Source organism: Fusarium poae, chromosome 1, assembly GCF_019609905.1.
Source record: "Fusarium poae strain DAOMC 252244 chromosome 1, whole genome shotgun sequence".
Taxonomy (NCBI): Eukaryota; Fungi; Ascomycota; class Sordariomycetes; order Hypocreales; family Nectriaceae; genus Fusarium; species Fusarium poae.
This window is the reverse complement of record NC_058399.1, coordinates 1,835,365-1,846,932: the sequence shown is the minus strand read 5'-3', so window position 1 is coordinate 1,846,932 and position 11,568 is coordinate 1,835,365. Positions and strand designations below refer to the sequence as shown.

Here is an 11,568-nt window from a genome sequence, read left to right as displayed (position 1 = left end):
TGCATATGATACACGATATAATTATACTACACCATTAATAGACTTCATCGCCTACCACTTTAACCTCTATCTTGACCCCTGCTTCTGGCTGCTTTAGCCTTTCTGCGAAACTCTCGCCCAACGAAGCAGGTGTCAAGATACCTCCTCGTGTGTGGGCTGTCGTATCTCCTTGAAGTAAAACCAAAGCCGCTTGAATGAGAGCCACGCTTGTAAAGACATACGGATCACCATCATATTCGAACTTGACCTCGACTCTTGGTGCAGGCTTGCCTTCTTTCTCGTCCGGTACAGCCACGACACGATATTTGAAATAATGCCCCTTGCGCACTTCCTCAGATGGACCTGTTCCTGGCGGAAACATTCGTGTAACGAGGTAACGCAGAGGTGGTATTTTGGTGATAGCGCTTTCCAAAATGGTGTAAGTCGATCGAAATGCCCATGCAGATGACGGATTGGAACACTTCATACGAGATGAGAAAAAGAAGTTTGTCCCATAACTCTCCGGCCCAAGAGAACCCGGCCCCTCTTCTGCGTATATGCCCCAGCTGCGTCCCACAATAGCTGTCTCGATCTGTGAATGAGAGCTCTGTACCAAAGCACCTAAGCCATCGACTACTTGCACACCAAAAACATTCGGAGCGGGTAAAACACCGCTTTTGGTAATTTCTGCATCCGTTCTTGGTACGGGTGATATGTCGAATGGGGCCAGTGTAGTGGGCTCAAGACTGCATAGCGAGCTGAGACTGCCACCACTAAAAGAACCGCGGACGTCGTCAAGACATACGAGGACTTCACGTGTTGGAAGAGAAAATTGGTTACGGAGTTTGAGAATGGAGAGATAGACTGATAGATCTGCTGGGACAGCGGCCCAGCCTGTTGTCATGATAATCTAGCAACTATGTTAGATGCTAGCTGTGCATTGGAGGTGGAATCTTGCCTTTGAGCCTGTCTTTTGTGCTATTTTATCATAGTTGTCGATCATACCCTGCATCCAGGCGGGTTCTCCGCTGCTGATCCGATGTAAGTCGACAGATATATGCTGACAATGGAGAGGGATAAGCAACATACCAATCCACATAATCTATACCATTACTGGCACATGCTTTAATCACAGATGACCCACAAGTCGTAGCATAAGGACCGATAGTGTTTATGACCACTCGTGTCTTTTTCACAAGTTCAGTTATGGATGTTTCGGAGGTGAGGTCAAGAGTGTATATTGTGCCTATCCCAAGGTTATCAAGTCTGCCCTAAGGATTAACTTCGAGGAAAGACATACATGTTTTCCGTTGGAGTTCAAGATCTTCGTATAGCTGCGCGAGCTTGACTCTACTGCGTCCTGCTATGGCCCAAGATGTAGTCTCTGGGAGTACCTGAGCCATGTATGCTGCGCATAGACGACCCGTGTATCCGGTTGCACCGAGGAGAACGATATCGAATTTCTCCATCTTATGTGCTTTATCTGAAGTTAAGAAAATAAGTCCAAAGACCTTGGTGCTCAAGTCAATGTACACGTATTGAAACGGCTCCTTTTCTTTTGTATTGTAGTACTTACTTTCTATTTCGGCCGAAGAGCGGATGGATATCGGAACGGCCCCACTTCTCGGCGTGATTAAAGGCCGGTACGGAAACATATCAGCCCCGGACGGAGAATTGCGGGGCAACAAAGGCTCCGGTCGGTACAACAAGAGCCGGTTATTACAGTAACATGGCAGAGGCATCAGTAGTAAATATGCAGTCAGATCTTAGTGCAGTACTATAGGTTGAAGACGACCCGAGTAACGGTATCACGCAATATTTGAAATGCTTCAGTCGTGTGATATGTCATTGTGAGACTTCTTGTGATTTCAAATATTCCAGCCTGCTAGATAAGTATCCCGTCTCGCTTGACACTCCTTGAATTTTCATGCCACTTTTGTGCCTATCATCCGGTATGCCCGTCGCTCTATTTAAGCGCGTCGTTCAACATCTGTATCCTGCTGGTTGACTACCCCTTCAGCCCTCTGAGGACGGTCCGGAAGTTTTCCAATTATTTCCATACTTCTGAAAGTATACACAACCAGCACAAGAGCCATGAAAAGAATACCAAAATTTGTCCAAGCTCCTGCCCGAAGACCTCTAAGAGACGGAGCATCCCACTCTTCAACCGGTCCGACATGTTGCACATCAACATCTCTTGCCTTTGCCATTACTGATGATTGAATAGCTGTGGCAACAGCTAGAGAAATGGCACGGCCGATCATACCAGACGAGTTGATGAGAGCACCGCCGACAGCTTGATCCTCCCTGGGAAGTGCATGAGAAGTGAAGAGAGTGAGACAAGGCCACGCTGTATCAGCACCGACGACAGATAAAATCATAGCCCACATGCCCCAAGCAAAGTACGACGTAGTTGGGGGAATAGGCACCGCGTAGAGAAGAGCAGCGATACAGACGGCGACATGGCCAAAGGCGAGGATGAAGAAAGTTGGGATGCGTGAAAGAAGATAGGCCGTGCAAAAGGCGACAATGAAGCCACTTACTCCAGTAGGGATGAATCGTAACATGGTCTGCAGAGGTGACAAGCCTTGGTAGTCCTGGAAGTAGTAGGTGGCATAGATGAGGTAATTGTTGAAACCGCCAAAGAATAGGCCCATGATGATCATAACAGCTGTGAAGCGCCAGTTGTTGAAGATAGACACCTTGACGAGCGGCGGTCGATTCGTCTTTTGCTCAAGATACCGCTGCCAGAAAAAGAAGGCGACGATGATACCCAGCGAGACGACAATGAGTACAGGGATCCAAGGGGCAGTCCAACCAACAACGTTTCCCTCTGTGAGAGCAAAGGTGAGAGCCAAGAGGCCGCAGGTTATAAGAGTAGCGCCAATCCAGTCAATGGCCGCCGTCTTGGCCCGGAGGCTGGTATGCTCGGGTCGGAGCTCTGGTGGCGAAAGCGGGATACAGAAGACACCGGCGACAGCGATCATGCCTGCCATTATAGCAAGAGCGCCAAAGACCCATTTCCAGCTGGCCCATTGAGCGATGAGACCAGAGACCAGATTACCACAGACACTGCCTAGAGGGGCACCGGCAGCTGTGTATGTTAGTGTGTGCCTATGGATAAACAGAGAGAGAAGAAACTTGCCATATGCACTAAATGCGTAATTCTTGGCCTTTCCGGGGGGGAATGTAGTTCCGAGAATACCAATTGCAGTTGGCACGTTTGCAGCAGCACCCTAATTCGAGATAGTCAGTCGTACTCTTTAGTGTAGACGGATATAAGTACCAACTTACCAGTCCATGAAGTCCACGAAAGAGGTCGAATGCAATCTCAGTTGGGATAAAAGCATTGACAATACAACAAATCGTGACCCAAAAAGATCCCAGAATAAAGATCAGTCTCTTCCCGTAAATATCTGCTATACGTCCCCAAAGCAGCAGGAAACAACCAAAGGTCAAGACATAAGATGAGACGACCCATTGTAGTCTCGTGTCAGGAACATCGAGAGCTCGACCAATTTGGGGAAGGATAATGACCACACTTTGACTAGAAAGGGTCTACTAAGTGTTAGTGACATGTATATCTTCCATTGGGTTGGTAAACTCACATTGAGAAAAGAGGCTCCAGTGACGGTACAGACAAGAGCTATGCAACGAGCTTTAGATAGCTTCAACTCATCTTTTGAATCGACTGATTCAGCATCACCTTCTCCTTCATATGGGGCATTGTCATCATTAGGAGTCCGATTATCGGCGCCGAAATCGGAAAGTGTCTTCTCGTCTCTGTTTGGAGTCTCTGAGATGATATTTGTTTCCTCGCCTATTACAGCAAGAGTAGCTGTTTGAGACGAGGCAGGCTCAACTGTAGAGTCTCGCCTCTTTTCATTCCCGTGATCAGCCATTCTCTTCTAATCCCGAACTAGATTACCTGATGGAGAAATTGAGTCACAAATTCATGCATGACTTGGACAAACAAAAAGAACAAACGACGGAAATGATGGGGGAATGTCGAGGTTAATATATTACCCCCGTAGCTCCCTATTGCAAAACTAACCGTCGACAGCCAAGCCCGGCTCGAGCCCCCAATCCAGTTCAAATTATCAATCAAATCAACTGGGGTAAGAGTTAAAACTGTGGGGGATGGAATGGAGATGATCTAACTTGTCTAGGCGAGCCGGAATGGCGAACTTGATTAAGACATAACATGGGGATATTCCAGCACTTCTTGTGTTCTTGTTATTACTACCTACCTACCTACCTACGGAACATTCTACTCTGTAACAAGTCAAGAATACAACATACAAGGAAAGATGCACCTACATGAATTCTCTGTCTCACAATTTCATCACTAAAAGACTGCATTAGCAGCGTTGCATGGAAGATCTTTGATATCTGCAACCCCACTCATCCGTCAAATTATATGTACACAAAAGCCGGGTTTCATTGCCGGAGAGGACCATCCCTAATAAATAACTAGTCCACACATTGCCCAATTCTTTTCCAAAGGGTTATTTATCCCGACAACGTCTTCTCTTTCCCCGCTAGCTTTAGCTGTCATGTCGGGCCTTGAGATATACAATGTAGCTGTCCCAAAGCAGACTCGGCTTCTTGACATACTTGACGCAATACATGCATATGTATTTCCATAATGCTATATATTACATGTCTTTGTCTGCAGTTAAACGAGGATGACTGCATATTGTGCCCCCAAAGCCTACGTGCTCCATTGCCCATCTGTCACCAACACATCAACAGCATATCCATGACTGTACATATATACATCGCCATGCTTGTTCATCACGCAAAAGACTCAGAAATAATTCCTCTCCAATAAGATTTTCTTATTTTCATTGATGTCATTGGATCAAAGCCCATTTAAAAGGACTTCTCAATCTCATGCCTGGCCAAATCAATCCTTTGCCCTAACCTTGCCTTGCCTTGCCTTCTCCCATGCACGCCTTGCCTTGTATTTCCTTTTCCCCTTGTCCTCAGAAAGAATACACATCGTTAAACGAACACGTTCAGCCCAGTCCCCCAAAAAGCCCATGAGTGAACAAAAAATAATCCAGCCGTTGCAGTTGAGCCATCTCCCTCGAAAAACAGCCCCAAAAAAATACTGTTTCATCAAAGCAAGCAAATTCTCAACTCGGGAAAAAGAAAATAACACGCACGCAGTCTCGTTTGTTTGTTGGATTCGACCTGAACAAAAAGCACCAGGGAGAATGAGAGTGGGAGTGAAAGTTGAAAAAGAAAAGAAAAAAGACCATGGCGAAACGCCTTGCCCTTCCATTCCGTCCCATTCCGTTTTCTTTGTTTTGGTTTGCCATATGCCACCCTGATCTTTTTAAGGTGATTCTCGAAAAAAGAAACAATCGTACACGTAGACACATTGAGGTGTGTGAGAGAAAATATTCGTCTGGCTCCACGGATGAGCCATATGCATCATGCTGATTATAACCCCTGACTCCTAATCATCGTTCATCAATCCTCTCGCCTCTCCTCGTCGCACCTCTTCTTTCACCTGCATCTTACACTCTCTTACGAGGCATTACGTCGGCAATATCTTCCTAGTGATAGTTGCCTCCCCAGCCGCCGCGCTGTTGCTGTTGTTGGTTACTGCCATAGTAGCCGCTACCGCCAAAGCCCTGGTTGTATGAGCCGTAAGGGCTGTTTCCGTGCTGGCTGGCACCGGCATTACCGCCCATGCCATACGCGTTACTGCCGTGAAGACCGTGGCCCTGGAGGTGGCTAGGGTAGCCGCCATAGCCACCGACGTTCTGAGGTGGCGGGAGACCGCTCTGGGCAGCGGGGGCATTAGTAGCTGATCCAGGGCGGGCACCGCCGAGGGAAGGCGAGGGACCAGATCCAGCCTTGGAGTCACCGAAAGGAGGCTTCAAGTCATCAGCAACGGCGTTGCCAGGCTGGCCGGGGCTGTTGAATGACTGGCCCTGAGTCTGGAATGAGGTAGCACCCCGGGCAAAGCTGTCGTGGACGCTGCCGAAAGAGCTGGCACCAAGACCTGGCTGGCTAGCAGCCTGGCTGGTAGCAACACGACCGTAATCACCCAGACCAGATGCTCCCAAACTACTGTCGCGGTGGAGGGAAGACTGACCGAATCCAGCGGGAGATGAGCTGTGGTCATAAGGTGCGTTAGGGGACATTTGGTAGGGCTGGCCGTACATGCCACCCTTTCCATATGGGCCAAATCCTCCCTGGCCATATCCAGAGTAATATTGGTGGTAGTAGGGGTTACTATAGTAGGGATGGTTGTAACCGGGATACTGCTGGCCGTGTGACTGGGGCTGAGATCCCTGGCCAGGCTGCTGCTGTTGCTGACCAGGCTGTTGAGCCTGTTGCTGTTGAGCCTGGGTAGTAGGGTTGGGAGTGCTGTTGCCACTGTTCTGGGCATCCACAGCACTTCCACCAAATCGTGGCTGGTTGTGCAGACCACTCTGGGGATACTGGCTGAGATTATCCGCCTGAGAAGCTCCATAGCCGCCAAACTGTCGCTGAGAGGCAGTGGCCTCCTGGCCCTGTCCTCCCTGCTGGCCAAATTGCTGACCGTAGTAGTTGTAGGGGTTTCGGTCGGGTTGGTTCGCGGTGTAGTAGGAAGCATAGTCGTTAGGCGCAGAGCTGAAAGCGGCGCCAGGTTGCTGTGCCTGAGAGGTTTGGGAAGAGAAGTTGTCGAAGGGGGGTTGAGAAGAGGGGGTGCTCTGCTGGTTGAAAGGATCCAAAGGCTTCTGAGCTACCATGGGGTCCTGGGCACCAGCCTGACCAAAGCGACCGTATTGCTGAGCGCTTGAGACGGGAGCTTGGCCAGGGATCTGAGCCTGGGCCTGGGATTGAGCAGCAGGAACTATAGCACGGTCAGTAATCGAGCAGGACGACGATTCCGAATATGGAGTCATACCAGTAGGGGCCGCAATCGGAGCAACCGCAGGAGCAGGCTTCTGAGCAAATGAGTCGGGAACACCAGCTTGGGTAGCAGGAGGAAGCGAGGTGCGAGGATGAGTGACAGGTGAGTCAGCTGGAGGCTGGGCTCTGGTCTCAGGCTCCTCTCGCTCACCATCAATATCTTCATCCCCGTTCAAACTGAAAGCTCCGAACTGAACGGCGGCACGGTCAACCTCACGGTTGCCGGGCATACGCACAGCTTCCTCCTGGTCAAGAACGCGTCGCTGGTGGTGGCTAGGGATACGGGTAGTTCGCTCAGCAGTGGCCTTGGCGGCAGTTGCGGCGAATCCGCTAGGAGGGGCTTGATGTTGCTGCTGGGCAGCCGAGATGGGTGTAGCATTAACACTGGCAGGGTTCTGTCGAGGATCCCAAGAGTCAGCAGCGGTGCTTGCGACAGTACCTTCGGGAGGCGGTTGGGATTCGTCAACAACCTGTTCAAGATTTGATTCGGTGAGCTCATCCTTGGAGGGAGGAAGAGCGACCTCAGGCTCTACATTAACTTGAGGAACTTCGGCGGGAATAGTGGTGTCGGCAACGGGCGTGGTCTCGTCAGTTTCGTCGGCGGGAGTAGGGGCGGTTTCGGGCTCGGGCTCGGGCACAGCCTCAGGCTCGGGTTCGATAGGTTCGGGGGCAGACTCAGGCTCAGCAGGCTCAGCAGCTGGCTGGGGAGCGGCGGGAGCTTCCTTGGGCTTGGGCGGGGCCTTGGGAGGAGCAGACTGTCGCAGCATGCTTGCCCAGGTCTTGACTGCAGGAGCAGCAGGCTTGGGTGCCTCAGTCGCGGAGGGGGTAGGTTGTTCAGCAATGGGCTCCTTTTCCTCTGAGGTGCCCACCTTGGGATCCTTAGTGCCCCAGACAGATGACTCCTCTGTGGGAATAGACAAGGCAGCGTTCTCCTTAGGTCCAGCGCCGTTGGTGGGAGCAGCAGCAGGTCGGCCACGTGTGCTACGACCTCCTCGTTCAGTAGCTCGGCCTCGACCTCGACCTCCTTCAGATGCACCTCGGCCACCACGAGCGGCTCGGGGCCCAGTGGACGTCGCGTCGTTCGAAGGAGTAGGAGCTTGGTCCTTAGCCTTAGCTCGAGTGGCCTTCTTAGGCTTTGAAACTTCACCCCATTGCGAAATGGTACCTAGAAAAGGGCAAGTGTTAGTGGCACAATTCAAGAATATGGAGATGCAGAGAAGGGAATAATGAAAGCGCAACTATGTCAACAGCTTGTACGTGTGTGTAGCCTGAGCGCAAGGGTGGACTGAGATATAGATGGATAAAAAGCCTGACATACCCTCAGCGATGCGTGTGACGGCTTCGTTCTCGTCGCCGTCGGTTTCCTGGAGAGCAAAAAGGACATCGGCCTCAGACCAGTCGGGGAACATCTCGCGGATCACCGAAGTCTTGTTGCCATATTGCTTTCGAAGCTCGCCAAAATCGCCTTCATCTTCGAATGCACTCTGGGAATCAGCAGTGCTGTGGTCGGGCTTGTCGCCATTGGTTCGTCGGCCGCCGCGACCGGCGAAACCTCCTCTACCACCGCGGCCAGAGCCTCTGCCGCGCGAGGCGGATGTCCGTGAAGTCGCTTCGGACATTAGATAGGTTGTGGTTGATTATGTGTTCTGTGTGTGCGTGAGGTCAACGTTGTGCGGGAGGAGAGCTATGGAGGCTCAAAGTGTGGAGAGGAAAACAATGGAAGAAAAAAGGTAGACCTGTCAGCTGTCCTCTGAAGGAGCAACAGGCAGGTTGAGTATCCGTGGTCGACAGATGAGGGCGTCGATGGGAAAGAGAGGCCAGATGATGGAGAAGAGATCAAGGTTGGTGGGAAGGTTTGGTTTGGTGCTAAGTCAAAGGGAGAGGAGAGGAGACGGGATAAGACGAGGTTTTCCCCAGAAGCAAAGAACCTTGAGGTGGGCTTTAGGTTGACCTTCAGGGCATTTGATCAATGGCAGTGGAGGAGGTTACGAAGGTTTTGCCTCTAGCGGCTGGCCCGCACCTCAGCCTGCCAGGTAGGTACCTATCCTCTGATGTTCTCCTTCAGGTCTTTCAACCCCTGAAAGACCCTCCAACTGCACTATCTTTCAGCTCTGTTACAGTGGCTCGAGGTGCACTTGAAGCTTGTCTAAACTGGTTCATCCAATTGCAAACGTCCGACGTCGACACTTTGCCCTGGCCGGAAGCAGATCGCCCTAAACATTGGAGACAGTTTGCCAGGTGGCGTCCATACCCTCAACGGCATGGCCGCAAGTACAGCTACATGATTCACGTCTTCTGTCCCTAGCCGTTCTCGTGCTACGCGGTACCTCGACCATCAGAGAGAGACAGAGAGAGACAGAGAGAGAGACTATGGGCCTTCCTCTCATCGCTTAGCCCCAAATCCAACCAAGGATCATGAAGCTCGCCGCGTTCAGGCCCCTGCGAGTAGCCCACACGAGCACGTAACAAAGAATCGGACTTGGACTTGGATGTTGGAGAAGGACGTCACATTCGCACTTCAGGGACAGGGACGTGCCTATCAAATGCTTCATGCGGAGAGCCAGACAAGTCCTCGACAATAGTCTATGCAATCCAATGCATGCCTACATGGACGGTCTCATCACCGCTCTTTTATCTGCTGTGTTCGAGTATTATTGAGACGCAATTGGCGGTTACACTCGGGCGTTTTCTTGTCAATACAGCATCATTGCTTGTTTGAGAATGCGGCACCTGAAAGTTCGGCTGTCAGCGCTCACGCTCATGGTCGTGTGAGGGCTCCTGTCAGGTACCCTTTGGGGATTAATGTACCAGTACTTTCACAGGCGTCCGTCAAGCGTGAGAGAAGAAGAGGCTAGATCTCAATCGAAGTCGTGATACACCAGTGGACAAGGCCATTAATCCATACCAGGGGGTTGCTGCAACCTTTAGCACCCTTAGCGCGATTTGGATCCACCCAAGCTTTCTCCTTGCTTTTGGATAACTCGATATCAATTGATATTCACTCGCCTCTGATAGGGGTTGCAATATCTGCAAGGTGTCTGTCTGATAGTATAGCCTATTTGATTGTCAGTGCTTGGCCAGGACCAGTGAAGCATTAGATTGAGTCCTGAGTCAACTTTGAATTACCTCACATACGCCATGTACCAGGAGAGGCTCAGTACCTCGCATCACATGACCTTGGATGTCCCGCTTTGTGGCTTGACCCGTTCGACGATGGCATCATGGCAGCCAGGTATCCGTACAACGCGAGAACGTACGCATGACCAAAACATATCACACATAACCCCGCCTTTTGCGACATAAGTGACGATCTGCTGAACTTTTGCAGTATCGGCTTCATCTAAGCCAGGGCTTGCTGTTGACATCTCTGTCCACTCAGCCCATCAATTGCCCTTTTGCCCATCATGTTCACCACCAAATCGGTTCAGTCGCTCAAGAATCTCTTCGCATCCTACCACGAACCCCTACCCTTATCGAAACAACAATCTCAAAAGCTCCTTGACGGCCTCAAGACATCCTTCCGAAAGCAACTCGATCGTGAATATGGAGAGAGCTCTAATAGCTCAGCCCAGCCTGCCGCGAAATCTGTCGATCCAACAAACCAGGCCCGACTATCGGCTGCAAATCTTCATTTGAAGGACATCCTGGCCAACCCGCTATTCAGCTACAATAAAGATGTCACATCAACATTTCCTACGAGTCTAAAGCCACCGACTTTGGCGACAACAGCCCGTGATCCTATAGAAGTTTTCGACCATGCCGTAGCTCGAGGATTGATGACTCCGAAGGCTGCGATTGGTTGCATGCACGCCAAAGCAAAACAACTTCAGGCACATGAAGCTGGCCTTGCAGGCTTCGCTACTTCAGGGGTATCGGGTCGTATTATAAGATGGCTTCGATCTTGTGGCGCCGAGCAAGACCTGCGGTTCATGGACAACCAGACTTTTATTCGGACGCTAGCCCCTTTCCTAGTAGCAGAGGGGATGGAGGAAGTTGCCTGGGAATGGCTTGTGCGAACCGTCAACGACAGCTCTGGGGATATCTCAAAGGAAAAGCGCCTCAAGAGAGCATCGTATTTGCTCGGAGAACTCGTCAAGACAAAGTGTCAGCCTCAGTATGGCAACCTTGATTCAGGCATCTCCACCATGTTACAAGCGCAGCAATTGTTTAAGACTAGCCCCTTGCTCTCGGAACTTCTGGTTTCCTCGTGGCGCTCTGTATCATGGTTCTCCACCGTCGAGTCTTACAGTCGACCCGCGCCATCCGAAGAGCTCTTCGATGCTCACATCGCTACGGCTGATCGTCTTTCTCAGCCCTTGCTTCTGGAACGAGCACATCTTCACCTTTATCATCCAACACACCCTGACCATCTTCCTGCCCTCAACTTCTTCAAAGATAAGGAGAGACTTAGAAGATTGGTTACTTCTATTGGGCCTAAGAAGGCTAAGCCTGCCAAACTGAGTACTGTCTCGTGGCTTGCCTTCCTGGGGCATGACACTGTTAATCACTTGTCACAGTCGGGCAGAACTCAAGAAGCTCAGGGTGTCACGGAGCTATTGCAAGCAGAAGTAGCCAGCCTCTTCAACGACAAATTAGAACCGGCTCTGGAATTATGAAAGATCGACGGGTGTTGATGACAGTTCGGGTATTAAACACATTCACAAATCTAAATGT

At 50.6% G+C, this 11,568-nt stretch overlaps 4 protein-coding genes across 4 annotated transcripts; 1 reads left to right on the top strand and 3 right to left on the bottom strand.

Moving 5' to 3' along the window:
- Positions 1–34: 34 nt before the first annotated feature.
- Positions 35–1,448, bottom strand: FPOAC1_000617 (uncharacterized protein; the record flags this gene model as incomplete). The annotated part of the gene is made up of 4 exons (XM_044845229.1): positions 35–873; positions 985–1,010; positions 1,069–1,225; positions 1,280–1,448. The coding sequence occupies 4 exons, from the start codon at positions 1,446–1,448 to the stop codon at positions 35–37; spliced, it is 1,191 nt and encodes a 396-aa protein (XP_044711145.1).
- A 501-nt stretch (positions 1,449–1,949) lies between these two features.
- FPOAC1_000616 (uncharacterized protein) lies at positions 1,950–3,881 on the bottom strand (the record flags this gene model as incomplete). The annotated part of the gene is made up of 4 exons (XM_044845228.1): positions 1,950–3,073; positions 3,134–3,215; positions 3,274–3,537; positions 3,588–3,881. The coding sequence occupies 4 exons, from the start codon at positions 3,879–3,881 to the stop codon at positions 1,950–1,952; spliced, it is 1,764 nt and encodes a 587-aa protein (XP_044711144.1).
- A 1,665-nt stretch (positions 3,882–5,546) lies between these two features.
- On the bottom strand, positions 5,547–8,513 carry FPOAC1_000615 (uncharacterized protein; the record flags this gene model as incomplete). Its single annotated transcript, XM_044845227.1, has 3 exons — positions 5,547–6,835; positions 6,890–8,059; positions 8,213–8,513. The coding sequence occupies 3 exons, from the start codon at positions 8,511–8,513 to the stop codon at positions 5,547–5,549; spliced, it is 2,760 nt and encodes a 919-aa protein (XP_044711143.1).
- Positions 8,514–10,298: 1,785 nt separating this feature from the next.
- On the top strand, positions 10,299–11,510 carry FPOAC1_000614 (uncharacterized protein; the record flags this gene model as incomplete). Its single annotated transcript, XM_044845226.1, has 1 exon — positions 10,299–11,510. One exon carries the CDS (start codon positions 10,299–10,301, stop codon positions 11,508–11,510), a length of 1,212 nt encoding a protein of 403 aa, XP_044711142.1.
- Positions 11,511–11,568: the final 58 nt, after the last annotated feature.